The 20178-nt window shown below is 37.6% G+C and overlaps 1 protein-coding gene and 1 non-coding gene across 6 annotated transcripts in view; one reads left to right on the top strand and one right to left on the bottom strand.

Annotated features, from left to right (window-relative positions):
* Ash1l (ASH1 like histone lysine methyltransferase) overlaps positions 1–20178 on the bottom strand; it is a 167393-nt gene that overhangs the window by 109605 nt on the left and 37610 nt on the right. For 3 of the 5 annotated variants that reach the window (XM_063249573.1, XM_063249571.1, XM_063249572.1), the window contains exon 3: positions 9643–14197. The exons of 1 other annotated variant lie outside the window; for it this stretch is intronic. In XM_063249573.1, coding sequence (XP_063105643.1) covers positions 9643–14197 — 4555 coding nt within the window. Of the gene's footprint in view, positions 1–9642; positions 14198–20178 lie in introns of those variants that run through there. One more of the 5 variants, XM_063249574.1, reaches the window with a different exon arrangement.
* On the top strand, positions 1812–1930 carry LOC111758489 (5S ribosomal RNA). The gene has a single exon (XR_002792675.1). It is a non-coding gene; the product is annotated as a 5S ribosomal RNA (ribosomal RNA).

Genomic DNA, 20178 nt, shown 5'->3' with positions numbered 1-20178 from the left:
CCATTTTATTATTTTGAGGCCAAGGTTCCCTAGAAGTATCATGAGGCCAAGGTTGACCCTAAAAGTATCAGGATCCCACTGCTTTTGCCTTCTGAGTAAGAGATTACAGATGTGCTCCTGACCCCACACCCAGCAAAGCAGATGTATTTGATAAGTAAGTAATGTTGGTGTAAATTTCAGCAAAAATAAGTAAAATCAGATTAAGGGCATAGGCAAAGAATTACATATCCAATCAGTTCTGGGTTACTGGGTGTATTTTTGTTTGTTTGTTGGGAGTACAGATGAACCCAAGACTTTGGCAAAGAGTTACATCCTCAGCTTTTATTTATTTATTTATTTATTTTAATTTCAAAATAGGCTAGGCTCAAACTTGTGATCATTTTGCCTCAGCCTGCCAGAGTTCTGAAATTATAGTGTGTACCACCAGATCTAATTGTAACTAGTTTTTTATAAACTGTGTGCATGTGATGGTTTGCCTATTTTCCTAAGTTGTACACTGGTCTGTATTAAAAAAAAAAATCAAAGATTAATAATCTAAAACCAGGCATGCCTAAAACCCTAACAGGCCAGCTTGGGCTACAAAGCAAGTTTAAGACCACCCTGAACTGCACAGTCAGACCCTGTCTCAAAAAGGAAAAAAAAAAAAAAAAAAAGCAAGAGCATCCATAAACAAAATGGCAGTGCTACGTTTCATTAAAACTAAGAAATTAACCCCGGCCCTTTGTTATTAATGCAATTCTAGATATTGTTTAGCTTTCACTGATTTTTCTACTTAATATCCCTTTCCTGTTAAAGGGCACAATCTACACTATCATAGTATATTCAGTTATCACATGTCCCTTAGTTTTCTCTGATCTGTAACAGTTTCTCAATCTTTCTAGTTTTCCTAGGTCCTTGATACCATTTTCAAAGATGGGGCGAACACAGGGCTGTAGCACTTTATTTATTTTTTAATTTTGAGACAAAAATCTCACCAGTCACTCAAGATGGACTGGAACTTGCAAGTCCATCCTGCCTCAAGGATCTCACATTGCTGAAATTAACAAGTGTGTGCCACCATTCCCTGCACTTGATACTTTTCAGCAATAGAGAACAAGTATTTTGTCCCTTTTTCCTGTTAGGCTGGGATTGTAGGTTTCTGGAAAACATACACAGGGATTGTAGAGGATTGACAACTGGTATGAAATTTGTGACACCGAGGTGAACTGAATCAGCACGGTGCTGGGTGTGGAGAGCCCACCTGAGAACTGTTGCCAACAATATAAAAAGGAGAACTGGAGAAAAGAGGTAGGGCTGTTGGTTCTCCTGTAGGACCTTTTTGCACTGGCTTCCCTGATACGAACTTGACTGTTTCCATCATGGGAGGAGCTTGGGACCTCATTATCACTGAAGATAGCTTTGGTACTTTTTGGGGGAGCTCTAATCCTTACTTTGGGGCCCCTTTTGGCTCCAGTGCAGATCCCTCAGCCTGCTGGCACAGACTTTCTAGCTTCTACCACTGACCTTTGGGCCTTTCCAGAGCAGTTCTGTGAAACATTTGTATGAGAGATTGTCATGGGCTTTAGGCCTCTGGTTGGACTCAAGGAGGCATTATCAGGGGCTCTAGGTCTTCTATTGGACTCATGCAGGACACTGTCATGAGATCTAGGCCCTCAGCTGGATTCTCTGTGCCTCTAGTGTGTGGACATATTTCCTGCACTCTTTTTGTATTTGATGCTTTAGGTGACTATTATAAATAATCCTATAAATTATGTGCCCTGCATTAAATTATTTTCAGTGGAAACCTTGACTACAATAGAAATGAAGTTCCCGTCTACAGCCATACCACCCTGAACGCGCCCAATCTCGTCTGAACTCGGAAGCTAAGCAGGGTCGGGCCTGGTTAGTACTTGGATAGGAAACTGCCTGGAAATACCGGGTGCTGTAGGCTTAAAAAAAAAAACAAATGAAGTTCCCTTCTTATCACATTATAGCATCATGTCGTATCATAGATAAAGTCAATCCTGTACTTGGTGAAACTTATGTTTGTCAGGACTTTTCCATGCAAAGCTACTATTTTCCCCTCTGCACACTCTATCTTTGGAAATAAGTCATTATCCAGCCCATATTCAAGAGGAGGATTAATAGGGGATGATCTACCTATATCATTTTGAATTTTTCTATAAAGAATATTTGCTCTTTTCCCTCTACATATTTATTCATTTACTTTTAGCAACACAGATTTTTGGATACTGATCTTTAAGATTATAGCCTAATACTGTTACTATTTCATCACTTAAATTGTCTGGCCTTTGGCCACTGGGAGCCGTTTCAGGATAATAATGTCTCAAAGGTGATTAACAATTTTTTCTTTTATCGGTACTGGGGACTGAACTCACAACTACTTGCTTGCAAGGCAGGCGCTTATGCCGCTGAGCTAAATTCCCGGCCCCGATTAACAATTTTATAATCACTGAGGGCAGAGTTTTAAGATTAACAACCAGAAAAAGGTGAGAATAAAAATATAAAATTTTTAAATATCTTTATCTCAATTCCCATTTATTAATTGGTGTCCAGAAACCTAACATTTCTTACTACACAAACCACTCTCAGGTCACCGGTAACCTACTGCCAAAAGTCAGCTATATACTTTTAGTCCACTTCCAACTGATCTAACCACTTGACAATGCTGACTTAAATCCCTTAAGAAACTCTAGTGTGAAAGCATGTGTGTAATCCAAGCACTTGGAGGCTGAGGCAAGAGGACTGTTGCAAGTTTAAGGCCAGCCTGAGCCATATAAATAGTGAATACAAGGTCAGAGCCTGTCATACGCAGTGAGTCAGGTATAGTGGTGCATTCTTGTAGTTCCAGAACTGGGGAAGTGAAGCCAGGAGGATCACCCCAAGTTGGGGTCAGTTTAGGTCACACAGACCAGCCTAAATTCAACAGTAAGCCCCTGTCTAAAAAACAAGCAAAAAAAGAAACTGTGTTCACTCAATAGTCATTTCTTTTTTCTTATCTTTTTCCCCCCCGATACTGGGGCTTGAACTCACGACCTTGTACTTGCCACAAGGCACTCTGCCAGAGCTATATTCCCAGCTTTATTGTCATTTCTTAGAGCTTTAATAATCACCTATGTAAAAAATTCAGCTTTGACCTCTCTTTTGAGTTATAGATCTTTATGTCCCATAAAACAAAACAGAACTAAAACTATTTCTAACTTTCTCCGTTGGGTGAATCTTTGTTCACCAACTGCCCAGTATCTGGGAGTCATTTAGTATTTCTTGTTTCCTTATTAACTAGTACTTCTGAATATGCCTTTTCTGTTTCTACCCACATTTAGGCCCTCATAGTATTATTTTGGGATAATTTCCCAAGTACTCTGATGCTCCTTTCTTTAATTCATTTTTTATACTGCTGTCAATGTAATCTCAGCAAACTGTTCTTCTGCTTAAAATTCTTATTTATTACATATTTATTCCATTGCTTACAGGATAAGTTCCAAATCGTTGATGTCGTATATGTGAGAAGTTTTTTTAAACTGTCTCTCCCTAGTTTTCCATTCTTATATCTTGGGTCTCACACCAGACTACTACTGTTACCTGAGTCCAGTATCACAATCCTGTGGTAATTCATTTCTCAGCAAGAAACATTCTTCACCCCTTGTTTTGAGGACTAAATTTAAAACTCCTTCTCAACACCTTTAAAGTGAGTTCTTTACTTCTCAATATCAGAAATTATCAACACTTAACTTGTACATGTCTGTGTCCTATGCTAAACTAGAAATTCTTTGAAGCAGAAATTATGATGTTACTTATGGCTGCATTCCTTACACCAGGTACACATCAGGCACAAAATAATTCAGGATAGCTACCACAAGGAAAGCAGTAAGAATAAAAACATATAAAGTATACTGTAAACAAAGTAAGTTCTGATTTTCAAAGTAATCAAATTAGGAGATATTTGAGGTTGGTGTAGTATTTCTTAATATTCTGCTTAACTAAAAGCCTTTCCCCAACTGTTTTTTTTTTTTTTTTTTTTTTTTTGTTGTTGTTTTGTTTTGTTTTTTTTGATACCAGGGATCAAACTCTCGACCTCACGTTTGCCAATCAGGCACTTATGCTGCTGAGCTAAACCCCTGGCCCCTCAACTGTTTTTTAATTAAAAGGTTAAACTTGTTGCCATGTTTACCTGAAAAAAAGCTTACTACATTTCTACTAGAAAATCAAGGCAAGAGTTAGTTCTGGGTTCACAGAAAGAACTGAAGTAGGGGGTTTGGGAAACAGTTTGTTGTTGAAGGCCTGTTCCTTGCTTTAGGTGAGAAAAGAGTAGAATTTGACATGAATGAGCTGGGATCTGACCAAGCACCCACTTCCCTGCTTGAGGACTCAGGTATTCAGTCCCCAGCTCACCCCCAGCTTTTATAGTTCCCCTCAGGAAACCAAAGTTTCAGCCCTCTTTTCCCAAATCCTAGGCACTCACCCCTCCTCAATTTCTCCTTGCCATAGCACAAAGGCTAAGAAATGTAAGGAAGAAAAGAACGGTAAGCAGAGATTTCCTCAGGATAAGAATGGCTTGGTCCCTGTTAACTCTACCACTAAGCTTCCATCCCTTCTTCCTCTAAGGACCTGCCACAAACCTTGGAACCCTGCTTGGCCTCCTGGCTCTTCCTACACAATGAAATTCTGAACCTGGTGGCTAAGACCTATTACTGATGACAAAGAAGAGCTCTATAGCAGGACCCTCTGTCACTAATGCCAGAGGAATAAAGCCCGAGGTAGAGCTTCCTACCTTCCCTCAATAGGACAAGAGCTCTTAAGAGTATGTGCTATGTGGGACTGATTGGAAGAGCAAAAACTGCCCTAATTCCTCCCCCAACTTTTTTTTTGGGGGGGAGGTCTTTTTGAGACAGGGTCTTGCTATGCAGGTCAGGCTGGCCTTGAGCTCACTTTGTAGACTAGGCTGGTCTCGAACTCCCAATGATTCTCCTGCCTCAGCCTCCCGAGTACAGGGATTACAGATGTGAACCACCAAGCCCGGCTTTCCTCCCCAATTTAAACCCATCATGGGAGCTCCTAACCAGCTGCTCCCTCACTTTTAAGAGCTCAAAAGCTGGGCAGCCCACTGTCCATTCTTGACCCTGCTGTGCAGGACAACCAATAACTGGAGGATCCAGCAAGAATCACAGTACTCATAATCCTCGTCATCTTCCTTGGGAACTGGAAGGGTTGAAAGTCAACCAAGTCAAACTTTGGGAATAGTCAAAGTAGAACTCCTTCCACCCAAGTATGCAAGGGCTTGAATAAAAGCAGGAAAACACATGTGTTTTCACATGTGCATCACAACACCTGACTTGAAATTGTACTATAATGCTGTGATAACAAACAAAACAAAACAGCATGGTAGCGGCAAAAAACGCCCCCAAAACCTAAAGATCAATGGAACAGATTAGAAGATACAGAAACAACTCTTAAGTCATCTTATCTTTGACAAAGGTGCCAAATGCATTCACTGGAAGAAAGACAGCCTCTTTAATAAATGGTGCTGCAAAACTGGCTCTGCACATGCCAAAGAGTAAAACTGGATCCATACCTTTCATCATGCACTAAACTAAATTCAGAAAGGATCAAACATCTAGATATTAAAACAGAAACATTAAGTCTGCTGAAAGATAAGTTTACAGCAGCACAATCTGTAATAGTTAGATCTTGGAAACAACTTCAATGTCCATGAATCAAAGAATGGATAAAAAAAGATGGGATACCTTTATACAATGGAGTACTACTTAGCCACAAAGAAGGATAAACTGGAGATGTTTATAGGGAAATGGATGCAACTAGAGACCACACTCATAAGTGAAATAAATCAGATTTGCATGTTTAAACATCATACTATCTCCCTAGTGTGAAATCTGAAAGAAATACATGTGTGTGTATATATATATATATACACACACATATATATATACACTCATTCACACACACACACACACACACACACACACACACACACACACATATATATATTTAGTTAACATAATTATACTACTAATTTCTCTGAGTTCACTGAAAAGAAAGGTTTTGTGTTAATGGTGTTTGGACAATTAAATGCAGATATTTTGTACTCTAAATAATTTAAAAATAACAATATGCAATGTATTAACCATTGTTACCTTCTAATTTTTGTGCATTGCAATTATTTTCTCTTTAAAAGAAAAAAAAGCAAAACAAACAAACAAAAATCCCAAAACACAACAAAACCTTAAAAAAGGACTCGGGTTGAAGCTCAGGGTAAATGTTCTAGGCTCAATCCCTACTATCATAAATATACAAATAAATAGATAGACAAGACATTTTCTACTATGAACATAAAAAAACAGTATGCTAGGGCTTAAGGCATTAAGAACATCACAATGATTGGGAGTCTGTCTGTACTGAGCTGTGTTGAACTGTAATGCAGGATGTGGGGATTTAGACCTGCCCCTCCAAGAAAAGGTGAATCTTCAAAGGTTATACTTGAGGACAGTTCTACCTTTCTTCTCAGTAAGAGGAGATAAGCACAGAAAGTGAGATTAAGAATATTCTCCCATCCCTACCACTGGTAAATCCTAGCCCTAAGACTGAAGAACCTACGGGCTGCAAGAAGACTTTTAGTCCTTCCCATCCTCCTTCCCCACTAGACTTTGCTCTTCTGAAGAATGTATTAACTTCAGGTGGTATTAGAATTGAATTGAATTGAACTGTAGTTCACAAAGCTGGCGACAAAGAACTGGTAACAGAACAACAACTTCACTGAGGTCTTGTTATTTTTTTCTTAAAGGAAAAAACAAAACAAAAAAAAGTGAGAAAAGAAAAGAATTCTTATTGTTAAAGCAGACAATTCTTGTTTGGTTTTTTGGGAAACGATATCTCTGGGTAGTTCAGGTTCATCATTTTTTGAGACAGGGTCTTGTTATGTAGATCATGCTGGCCTTGAACTCATGGGGCTCCTTCTGATCTCAGCCTCCCAAGCGTTACAATTATAGACCTGTGTCACCATACCTAGCCATTCAGGCAGGTCTTGAACTCACTATGTAGCCCAGGCTGGCCTACAACTCATGATCTTCCGGGCCCAGCCATACAGGTATGCACCACCATGCCAATTTTAAATCAGATGTTTCAGCACATTTAGATTTCTCTATTATCTCCTTGAGGACTCTCAATCCAGGTTAACATTCATTATTTCAACCTGTGTGCCCTCTTGGGTGTATGTATACAATATGTTTGTTAACGTATTATTGTTAACGTATTTTTACGTGTTAATGTGTAGTGAAATTAACTCCTACAACATTGATAAATGAAGAGTATTACCAAGATAATAACTAAGTTGTGTTGGGTCATACATTATTTTTCAAAATACACAAATGTTTTCCAATGCCAAGTTAGCTGTTGAGCAAACAGTATATTACTAGCACAAAAATAAACACAAAAAGAGGAGTAAAGCAATTCTGTCCGAAATGCCTATTATAACCACTTTCTACTATAGGCTTTCCTGCAACTATGTGGCTTATCCCAAACTTTGTGCGTAAGAAACAAAGGAGAGTAAACTAGAACTATCACTAATACATGTACCTTGCTAATAACATCCTTTTTATGTCTACAATTGAGCAGCTTTAGCCCAACTATATACCGCCTTCCATCATGCTACCTTTATCTTTTCCTTAAAAATTAACTACTAATTATTTTTCATTATTAAAAAATTTATTTTTAAGAAGTTTAATTTTTTTGGTGTTGAGTCAAGCCCTCACTATACATAATCCAGGCTACTTTAGAATTTACTATGTAGCCCAGGCTAGCCTCAAACTTGCCATTCTCCTGCTTCTGTCTCCTGTTGCTATTTCTTGAATTATTCCTTTCCTTAGTGCTCTGTTTACAAAGTTGTATAGGTTTTAAGGGTCAGAATCAAACTCTACTTTACCTAGAAGCTCTTCAATGTTTTGTTAATGAGACTACTAAACAAGTTTTCAAAAATTAACTCATAGCAGAATTCTCTGATCTCCAGCCAAAACGTCTCTAATAAGCCTCAGAATAAGGTATCTAATGCTTGAAACCAAACTTTTACAGGTAACTCAAGTCTTACGTACTGAGGGCCAGGAACAGCTTAGGGATAAAAGGGCTTGCCTAGCATGTATGAGACCCTAGGTTCTAGCATGTGAGAGGGCCTGGGTTCAACCTTCAGCATACTCAAACAAACAAAAACTATGTATTAGAAAGTAAATTTACGCTCTCTTCTAAATCTGCTCCACTTCCAGTCTTTCCTCAGTACACAGTACCACTAAAATCATCTATCCAACATTCATACAGAAGTCTCCTAAAACCCTGGTCTAATAATCACCATCTTATTTAAATTACTGCAATTCCTTACTAGTTTCCTTGTCATTAGTTTTCTCTCTTTTAATTCAGTGTTCACATAGGAATCAACATGATCTTTTAAAAATGCAAGACTATACTCAATACTTACTGCTTGCTTTTCTTTTTTTGAGACAGGGTCTCCCTACGTATGTAGTCCAGGCCAGTTTTGGGCTCACTATGTAGTGCAGGCTGGATTCAAATTTACAGCAATCCTCCTGCTTCTGCTTCTCAAATACTGGGACAACAGGTGTGTGTCACCACAAATTCTCTGGTTTTTTGCTTTTACAAGAAAATCCAAAAATCATTAATATACTGCCTGGACTCTTTCTTTTACCACATCTCTTATTAGTCTCTCTTTTTTATTCCTCCTCCTACTACAATGAAGCTTTTTTGTCTAACATTTATTTCCTTGTTCAGGTTCTTAAAACATGTAGCTCACTATTATTTCTCATTCTTCAAGTCCTAACTTGTTAATTCTCTTCCCATAACTTAATATATCTATGTAGATTCTCTTTCCCTTGTCTTTTATTTTTATTTCTTTATTCTGATATATTAACTTTGCAGCACTCCATTATATTAATTTCATGGCACTTTCTTCAATAATGGTATTATTTATTGACTTACCACTTAACTCCACTGTATCTTCCTTCACTAAACTAAAAATGAATGAGATCAGATGCCAGGTCTTTACTATATGCCAGTGGTTAGAAAGTGCTGATATTTTTAAAAATTCAATAACTGTACAAATAAATGAATTAAATGAAAGAGTAGATTACTATTTACCCAGCTAACTGCTGTTCAACTTTCAGTTCTGGTTTGGGATCACTTTCTTAGGGAAGTCTTTTCTGAGTAGACCATTTCATGCTTTCACAGATGCCTGATCTTTTTCTCTACCATTATCACAATTTTAATGAAACTAAATGTGATTTTATTAAGCTATCTCTTCCTCTAAAATCTACTATGCAAATCTATAACTCATTTCTTGTTAAGGAAATTGCACACAGAAAGATAAAACTGTTTTTCTTGGATTTCAAAAATTGTGCTTTTGTTTTCACGATACCTCTTTTTGAACAGCAAAATAATGCCAAGATGTATCTTATCATATTTTTTACATCTAAGGAAAATTAGAACTTCAAAGATTCCAAAGTAATTTATAAAAACAAAACTGAAAGGGAAGACTTACGAAACTTCAACAGTATGCATCAGACAACCAGTAGGAACATAAACTTATTGCTGTAACACAAATGACTGACAATAAAATTATCCTCTTACCTGTTAACGTCTGTATTGCCCTTTCACTGGAAGGCAGTGGCTCCTTTCTGTGAGGTCGATTTAGTGAAGTGTCTTGTGCAGAAAAGAGTCCAGGGCTGTCAGTTAATTTCTTCCGGCTACTGGAGTTAGGGTTTGAAACTCTGCAGCTGCCTATTGCACTTGTGAAAAGGTTTGTATGTTCATCACTGCTGGCTGGCTCAGAGTTGGGAGTGAATCCTCCAAGGGATAAACTAGGAGAACTTTCTGAACAGTCAATTTGTAAAGGTGTCTGCAATCCCAAGGCTAATGGATTAGCTTCTGAAGGTTCTCGGTGGACCCACTGCTCTTCTCTGTTTATTAAACTCTTTGAAGGAGAGAGGTGAGGGCAGGACATGTGACACCGGTGCTTTTCCTTATGCTTATATCGCTCTCCAACAGTATCCTTTCCAAATCGGTAGCGCTTCAAAGACTCCAGGACAGATCTGGAAGAGCCAGGATCCATGGAAACCTGGGGTTGTTCAGAAGAACGGTGTTCTCTGCGTTTGTGACGGTGTCTGTGTTTGTGCTCGACCATCCAACCATAGGCCATTTCAGGAGGTACACCGGGATAAGTACTCATGGAAAGGAGAGGAGTCCTGCTGGTTGTAAGGAAGGCCTCTTGTCGAAGGAGTTTATGCTTTTTCTTATGGTATTTAGTGGGATTGAGAAGTAAATGACCAGCATGCATGTAGGAAGGAGGTGGAAGTGGAGTGGTAAAAGAAGGAGATGGAGGAGGTGGATAAAGAGTGGGAGGATACCTTCCATAGTAACCTAATCCTATAGGAGCAGCTGTAAGGGGTGAAGGAGAATAAGGCATGCCATAAGAGGGATAGAATCCAGTACTAGAAAGGGGAAAACTAAGACTGTGCATAAAAGGCATTTCAGCCATTGCCTCCCTCATTTTAGGGGGTCTCCCTCTTTTCTTTTTTAAGTCAGGTTTTCGAATGTAGTGCAAAGGGTCTAAAGGAAAAGAAGGATGTGTGTAGAAACTATTAAAGTTGATTCGAAAAATAGTTGGCAAAAGGTCTCGGGGGATAAAATGATGACTTCTATGGGTGATCCGAATTTCACTTAGACGACTTATGAGTTCCTCCAACTCTGCAATAAAGTCTGGATCCTGTCTATTTCGGAGTTGGGGGTATTTCTTTTTCCGTTTTCGTTTCTGTCTTTTCATCTTGTCATAACTGAGGTAATCATGACTCCTGCGCTTACATTTGTGTTTATGCTTTTCTTTAAGACTGCTTAGGACTGTAGATGTTTCAGGGGGGATCAGAGAAACATGCTCAAAAGAATGTCTCCTCTTTTTTTGTCCACAAAATTTTTCTGCCCTGTCTGATGTGCTGTTATTATCTGTTCCAATTCCACTATCACTGGGAATGGTCTCATCACTATGAGACTCACTGATTGGGGAAGGTGTAGCTTCTTTCAGAGACGTGAGTTCACTCAAGTGTGAAGGAGAATTTGGCAGCAAAGTGGGAGGAGATAATCGCCTCCTCCCCTTTGAAGCCTTTTTCATTGCCAGAGTCTGAATCATGCTGCCTGGTCTAGAGTGTAAATGCAAATATGGCACTGAGCTGGGTTCAATAAAACCTGGATCACTACTTACAGGACTCTGACCTCCACTAGTCCCAGAAGACTGAGAGCAAATAGGTGATGGAAGAATCTCAGAACTACTGGCAGATGAAGGCAGTAAAGGGGGTAGGATCTGTCCTAATGCTGACCCACCTGCCTGCTGAGCTGTTTGCTCAAGAACAGCAAGGCTGGTAGGGCTACCAGCAAGGATTCCATTTAAGACAGTTTTTGGTTTGCGACCCCTTCTCTTTCCTATGTAAATGGTTCCTTTCTTGCTGACATTTATTTGTTGGCCCAATTTAGAGCCAAAGGTGGCAGCAAGACTTGACACTGTATTATGGAGTTTGGATTGCACTTTCCCTTTATTACTTGACTCTACAGAACTTGAAAGTATCTGATTCAACAGTTTCTTCCTCTTTAAAGTCTTCATTTTATTTATCTTGCGGATAATTGTTTTCATTAATTGTCCATTGTTTCGCTTGGTAATTTTTTTATCTGATTCCATCTCAAGGTCACTCATACTACAGACATTTTGCCTATGACTGTCATCTAAATCATCTGGATCCTGAAGCTGATCTTCACTCTCAAAGAAATCACTGCCATTTCTATGGTTTTCACTTTCAGACTCTAGCTTGCTTGGACTTTCGGTGGCAACAAATGGAGCTACTGACAGTACAGGTGGTTTCATCTTGACTGGTGACCTCATTTGCCTTTTAGGCCTGCCTCTCTTTTTTGGAAAAGGAGATACAGACAGGCTTTGTTTGAAAGAAGGAATTTCAATTTCTGGCTGTAAAATTGGGGGTTCTTGTTCTTCCTTAGACTGTAAAGAAAAAACTTTAGAGGCAGGGATTTTTAAAGTCCTTTTAGGTGGACCTTCTAGTTGAGGCATCTCCTTAGATTTAGGTCTTCCTCTTTTGGGTTTATAAATATCAGACAAAAGGTCACTAGAGACACACACACTGGAGGATAGTTTGTGACTAGGAAATGACTTATGAGATGGCTTATCACTATCCGTTAAAAGAGCAAGAGAAGGAGCTGCAGATTTGCTCAGCTTTGGCAATCGGCGTTTAAGGAAGTCATGATCAACAAATGAAGATGATCCAATGCTTTTGATGAATTTGGCTGGCTCAGAATTACTATTTGATAGTGAACTACAAGAAACATTTTTAAAAAGCTCTGATCTTTCCAATTCTAGCCCTTTTGGAGACCGACATGTGCTTCTTGCCACCACTTTAGTCCATCGAGGTTTTCTTCCTTTTCTTTTTTTTAAAGGTTTGGACTGCAAACTAGTGCTTAGGCTTTCAGTAACTTGGCAGTGTTTGTCTGATGCAGTTACCGCACCAAGTTTTAGAAAAGGTTTGTTGCTAAATAAACTAGTGAAGTTCACAACTGAAGGAGTAATTGTATGAATACTAGATTCAGTCAAACCTGGCTTTTTTCCTAAGGAAGAGCTTATTCTTGGAATATCAATATGTGTAGTTTTTGAATCATTTAGCTCTTTATCAATTCCTTTACATTCAATACTTATGCTATGACCCATTGACCTATGACTGACATTCAAGTGAGTACTTTCAGAAGTAAACTGGTTCTTTCCAACAGATTCAGAAATTTCTTCCATTAATTCTGTGGTAGGACTTAAAAGTAAAGTATTGGGAGCCAACTGTGAAGAAGTTTCAGGGGGACTTCTTGTTAAAGGATTAATAGATACAGTAGGGGATGGGGAAGGGAGATTGCTTTCTCCTACTGCACTAAAAGGGGATTTAGCTATAGATGCATCAGAAGCACCTCCCATTTGAAAGTCTGGAGAAGTGCAATATATGGGAGGTTGCTTTTCATGCTTTGAGGTTTCAAAAGATCCCCTTTCACTGGATGAGAAATTGTCTTGCTGAATGCACGCTCCTTCATTAAACATTTCTTTTTCCAAATTAATGATTTCCTTTCGGACTGAGAACTTTTCCAATATGCCTTCTTTACTCTGCCGTATAATATTCTTCTCAAAAGTTTTGCTGGTGGCACTGTCTTTCAGAGATTCAGAAAGTTCTTGGTTTTCATGATTACTGATGCTTGCACTACAAGAAGCCTTCAGTTGTTCCTGAGTGGGGAGCAGTGCTTCAGCTTTAAGGTTTATGGCATCTTTACTGACTAATCCTGCCACAGGACAACTCACTAATTTCTTTCCAATGTCTTTATTAACTAATCCCATTGCTGAACTTGCTATAATCTTCTTCCCACAGTCCTTGGCTACTAGGCTAACAGTAGAACCCAATTTCTTCCCCAGGTCTTTATTAACCAGTCCAACCACAGTGCCAAGTCCTAACTTCTTGCCAGACTCCTTATTCACTAAACCTGGAACAATACCAATCCCTAGCTTCTTTCCTGTATCCTTGCTCAGCAGTCCTAGTGTAGTGATAGTCCCTGGCTTTTTGCCTAAGTCTTTATTAATGAATACTGCTGTAGTGCCAGCTCCCAGTTTTTTCACGGAGTCCTTATTGACCAATCCTACTGCTGCATTAAACACTGGCTTTTTCCCAGGATCTTTAGTTACCAATCCAACTCCTGTGCTGATAGCTGGTTTTTTAATTAAGTCCTTATGTATTATTCCAGCTACAGAGCCTATACCTGCTTTCCTGATCAAATCTTTGCTAATCAATCCAGCTGTAGAGCCAGTTCCTAACTTCTTCGGTTTTGTCTTGGAAGACTTGGAAGGAGGACAAGTAGCAATGAGCTGTGCCAACTTTTCTGTTACACTAGTTCCTCCATTAAGTAACGATCTGTCCTTTAAATCAGGATCCCGGCTACCAACAAGTGTAGATGGTGTTGCATTAATGTAATCTGCCATTTCTGAGTGTACTGGAGAAAGTTTCTTAAGATTATTTTCTCCCTGTAAATGAAGATAGATGCTTTCTTCAGATTGGCATTCAATGGCTGCAACATCACCTGCTTTCTTGTACAACTTTGAAGGGTCCTAAAATTTGAACAAGAAAAAGATTTCAGAGAAATTCTTGTATTTGATTTAGCATTATGATCCAACAAACTATTCAAGTATCATATATAACAAAGGCAACAGAGCTTCTTTTTTGGAGATAAGATCTCATTATGTAGCCCAGGTTGGAGCTGAATATACTATGTAACCCAGGCTGGCCTTGAACTCCTGGAAATCTTCCTGCCTCAGACTCACAAGAGCCAGGATGACAGGCATGCATTACCATGCCGGGCTAATAAGCAACAAGCTTTCTATAAAATTAGCATTATACTAATGTCACACTATATTAATTTACTGCTACATCAAAAACTATCAAGATACTATCTTTGTTGCCCTTCCATTCTGGAAACCCAAATAAATAAATAAATAAATATATATATATATTTTTTAAATGGATCTACAGTATTCTTTAAGTTGTTTTAAACAGAAAATTAATAGTCTCTATTTTCGTCTTACTTTTGGCTGACTGGTAAATATGCTTCAAAAATATGTTTTTGAAAATAAACATTTTTAGCTATAAAAATATTTTCCGTTATGGCCCTCTTTCAAATAATAGTTCAGTGCCTACCTCTTTCATTGACTTCAAATGAAAGTAGGACAATCTCTGACCTACTTTATTCCTTTAACTGTTCTCAATATGGGAAAACTAAAAAAATAATTCTTTTCTTATTATGTTTGGAATATTTTTATGTAACACTAGGATTGGGAGTTATTTACTGTAAAGTATTATCAAATTCATGAATCCTTGCTGAATATTTTACAAATGAATTGACTATTTCATACAACAGTTTTTAATGTTGGGGTAGCTACTAAACAGTTCTTCCCAACTATAAAGTTCTCACTAAAGACTTAAGGAAATGTAAAGGCATGCATATTTATGTCTAGGAGTATAAAAGATGACAATTTCTCCTATGTAAAGTTATAAATTTAAGGCTAGCTCAATAATACCATCAGATTTAGGAATTAGAAAAACTGATTATAATGTTCACTGGGAAAAATACACATATATACTGTTTTAATGACACATGAAAAGACAAAAGAACCAATGGAACAGGTTAGATAGAAGATTCAAAACCAAATCAAGCATGTATGGAAAAATACTATGCGGGCTGGAGATTTAGCTCAGTGGCATAAGTGCCTGCTTTGCAAGCACATGGTCATGAGTTTGATCCCTGGTACTGATAAAAAAAAAAAAGAAAAGAAAAATGCTATGCATAAAATATTTCCATCTTTAGAAAATTTGGTAATACCTAGAAGAGTCTATATCCGTTAAACTACAGCTTTTAAAACAGGAATCATACTTCAAAGATTTATTCTAAGATACATCAGGAAAAATAACACCTACAGGTTATAAAACACATGGCTATTGGCTAGGGATTTAGCTCAGCAGCATAAGCACCTACCTGGCAAGCATGAGGTCCTGAGTTCAATCCCAGTACCCTACCCCCGCAAAAAAAAAAAAACCACATCACTACTTTAACAGCAGAATTATGAACCCATCCAGACCATTATCTACAGGGGCATGGTTAAGTAGACCAATGTACATTTGTACAACAGAGCACTAAGAAACTCACCCCCCCAAAAAAGATTATACTAATAAAGAAACCTAAGCTGTAACCAGACAGCATATTATGGCAATATTGGTATATATAATTATTTTAAACTAAGATGGATTCCATGGATAACTGGTAGACATATAGATCAAATAAGTAATTATGAATGTCATCAGGAACCAAACTTGGGGGAGAAAAAAAAGATACAAACATGTAATCAAAAAAGAAAAGCCCCGTAATCTTTAGGTTAGAATTAGAAATGTGAATATATTCTTGTCTTTCTTCACATTGTTTTTTTTGTTCTGTTTTTGGTACCAGAGATTGAAGTTCTGGTTGGCTTAATGGAAAATGATATTAGAGATTGCATTCTTAAGTATTAGAAGTATTTACTGCTAGATTATCACTGTGTTTAGGCATTTCCTAGTATCTCACACTGTCCGCATGTTACACCTTTTTAAAAAATGATCTAGACCAGAGGTATGGCTCAGCTCTACCATGTGCAAGTCCTTAAATTCAATCCCTAGTAGTGCACAACAACAATAAAAGTTGATCTAACTTAGAATTTCTGTGTTCTGAAGACAGCAATTACGCATATTTTTCCCTTTTCTCCACATACATTTCTCTCATCCTTCAAACTTTATTTCCCATTTTGTTTCTTCTTCCCTACTGTTTTCACAGGTACAGTTTATAACTTCAATTTTATGTGACTTTCCCCCTTCCTTTTGCATTCTAAGGTTGTTATAGCTTGTGTTTCATTGTCTTTTAATGTCTCATTGTTTCCTACAATTGCATATTACTGTTTCATCCTTTGTTGAGTTTTACAGTTTGTTATAGTTGTTTTTATAACTTCCAGCAAAACACAACATCCACACAATTCATTATGCCACACCATGTCAGCTGGAGAAGCTCAGTTATCAATTGACAGGTGTATCTCTCAGCATTTTGAAGATGTAATTCTTTTCTTTTTTTCTTTTTGAGACAGGATCTCGTTACATAGTTCAGGCTGGCCTTACACTCACTTTCCAGCCCAGGCTGGTCTCAAACTTTCAACAATCCTCCAGTCTCAGCCTTCTGAGTGCTGAGATTATAGGCATGTGCCACCATGCCTGGCTATTTTCTTACTTTTCATGGTTGCTATTGAGAAACCTGGCATTAGTCTGTCATTCCTTTATTTCATGCTTATTTGCTCCTTTCAAGACTTTTTGGATTTTGATATTTTATAAATTCACAAAGATATGTCTCAGCATGCATAAAAGTTTTATCAGTCTTTTTTAAAATTTCTTCCTCAATCATCAGTTCTATAAAATTATCCTTTTAAATACTGTATCTGCTTAATTCTTCCTCCTGTATAGGGCTCCAGTTAGAACATACTGAAACAACTCTTACCATCCTTTATCTTCTTTTAACAATATGACATTTCTAGCTCTGCTACATTTTAATCAGTATTTTCAATGCTATTTCCAATTCACTTTTCTCTCCACAGATGTGTCTAAATTAGATGAATGAATGGGGCCTTGAATTTCAATGCATGCATTATTTCATTAAGAAAATACAGCTCAAATGTCTGAAAAATACATTTCGGCCAGATGTGGTGATACATGCCTGTAACCCCAGCACTAGGAAGGCTGAGGCAAGAGGATCATTTTAAGTTCAAGGCCAGTCTGGCTACATGTGAGACCTGTCTCACTTCCCAACCCCCAAATAAAAGAAAGATTAAAAAAAAAAAAAAAAAAAAGTGTGTCCCTGATCCTTTTTTTTTTTTGGTTTTTTGTCTTTTTGAGACAGGGTCTCATTATGCAGTTCAGGCTGGCTTTGAGTTCACTTTATAGCCCAAGCTGGTCTTGAACCTGCTACCATCCTCCTGCCTCCCTGGTCATTTTTTTACAGGCTTATTCTTTTGTTTTGCTTTTTCTTTAGACAGGGTCTCCTTTATGTAGTTCAGGCTGGTCTCAAACTTGAGTGATCCCTCTGCTTTAGCATCCCAAATACTAGGGATTACAGGTGCAAGGGACCACATCTGGCCAAGCTCATTCTTATGTATGTCTTCAATATTTTCAAAGGTAGTTATTATATTTAATCCAAAACCTATACTCTAAATTTCTTACATAGTTTAATTGTGTTTAGTAGTGTCTGCTAATGTTTGCTGCTCATGATGAATAACTTCTTTTTCTCAAAGTCCACTTTTTTGAGTGGGCTTAGAGTAAAATACAGAGCTATCCCCTACCCCTGTACTGAACTAAATTTTCAGCTCTTCAGAAAACATTTTTAAAATTTTGAGACAGGGTCTCACTAAGTCACTAAATTGCCCAGGCTGTGCTCAAACTTGCAACCTTTTTCCCCCAGTCTCTCAGACTGCTGGGATTACAGATGTGTGCCACCACACCTAATGGAAAGTACATTTTTTTTTTTTTTGTCTTTTTGACACTGAATCTTTCTATGCAGTTCAGGCTGACACTGAACTCACTTTGTAGCCTAGGGTGGCCTCAACCTCACAGCAATCTTCCTGCCTCAGTTTCCCAAGTGCAGGGACTTATTACAGGTGTGCACCACCATGCCCAGCTGGAAAGTAAAAAAATTTTTTCATCTTATTCAATTTTATTTTAAAAATTTATTATTTTGAAGAGAATAAAACCAAAAGAAAATAGAATAGAGACAATCAAAACAAAACAATGAATGTGAAACAAGACTTCAAAATAAGACAAAAGGAAACCAGCAATGGCTACTATGATGCCACTTGCTATCTTCAAAACAACTTCCTATATCATCAGGTACAATAAAATCAAACAGAACAGAACAAAAAAAACAAAATAAAAATAATGAACAAAGCAAAATAATGAAAGCAATACAGGACTTCAAAACAAGACAATAGGAATACAACAGTGGCTACCATAATGCATCTTATCTTCAAAGTAGCCATATATACCATCAGACATAATAAAATCAAACAAAACAAAATAGAATAGCCAGTCAAAACAAAACAATGAACATGATACAAGGCTTCAAAACAAGATAAAAGTAAATCAATAACAGCTATCCTAATTCCTCTTGTTGTTTTCAAAATTACTGCCTATATCATCAAGGATAATAAAATCAAATAAAGCAGAACAGAATAAAACTAACCAAAACAAAACAATGAAAGCAATACAGGACTTCAAAACAAGACAACAGGAATACAACAGTGGCTACCACAATGCATCTTGTTATCTTCAAAATAGCTGCTTATACCGCCAGACATAATAAAATCAAATAAAACAAAATAGAACAAAATTCAAAACACAAGTAAAGCATTACAGGGTTTTGAAACAAGATAATAGGAAATCAATAATGGCTACTATAATACATTTTATTTTTGAAATAGCTGTCCATGTCATTAAATATCAAAAAATCAAACAAAACAACAGAACTCAGCTAAACAGAACAATGAAAACAATACAAGGTTTCAAAATAGGTCACAGATTAACAATGGCCACTGCCTTTCCCCTCTAGGTTATTTCCTCTACTTTCACCTTCACATCTGTTGTACATTTTGGATCCCACTAACTACTTAGTTTTTTATACTAGGGAGACAACATGATGTTCACCCATGTGACTCTGAACCACTTCATCCATGAGCATGATCTCAAGTTGTACCCATTTACCTACAAGAGCCTTGAGGTTATCTTTTATTGCTAAGTAACTTTCTCTTGTATAGAAATGCCATACCTCTCTTATCCATTCTGCAGTCATTAGGCAAGCTAGCCCTACATTTTTTTCTGACTCTGTCACACAGAGCATTGCTTTCTCTCCTTTGAATTTCCTTTTGAGTTAAATGTTTCTTGAATAAAGCATATTGATGGATCTTGTCTCCTGACCCACTCTGCCTGTATTTCTTTTTATTGGTGAAATGAGGCCATCTACATTAACAGTTATGGCCAACATGCACTGGCTCATCTCTACCATGCTATTTTCCTACTGTTGGCTGCCTACTTTCCCCCTCCATTCAAGTATCTGCCCCACTTGGTGACCCCTCTCTGCTGCTGTTCCTGGAACCACGGTCTTTTTTATCTCTTTCTAGAATGTCTTTTAGTATGCTTTGTAGGGTTGATTTGGTGATCATGAATTCCTTCAGTTGTTCATTGTCATGAAAGCATCTTGTTTCTCCATTAATTTTGAAAGATAGTTTTGCAGCGTACATCAATATGGGTTAGAAATGGTTTTCTTTCAGGACTTGAAATACTTCACTCCAAGCTCTTCCTGACTTGACGATTTGTGTTGAGAAGTTCATCGTGATTCTGATGGGTTTTCCTTCATAGGTGATATTTCTTTTCTCTAATATAATAGCTTTTAATCTTCTGCCCTTGTGTTGAATTTCTGGAATCTTGATTATTATATGTCTAGGTATAGATTCATTTTGGTTACAGCTAGGTGGAA

Source organism: Cavia porcellus, unplaced genomic scaffold, assembly GCF_034190915.1.
Source record: "Cavia porcellus strain 051 isolate PalLab524CR breed Dunkin Hartley unplaced genomic scaffold, mCavPor4.1 scaffold_6, whole genome shotgun sequence".
Classification (NCBI taxonomy): domain Eukaryota; kingdom Metazoa; phylum Chordata; class Mammalia; order Rodentia; family Caviidae; genus Cavia; species Cavia porcellus.
Note: the sequence above shows the minus strand (reverse complement) of the source record. Positions and strands in the feature narration are given on the sequence as shown.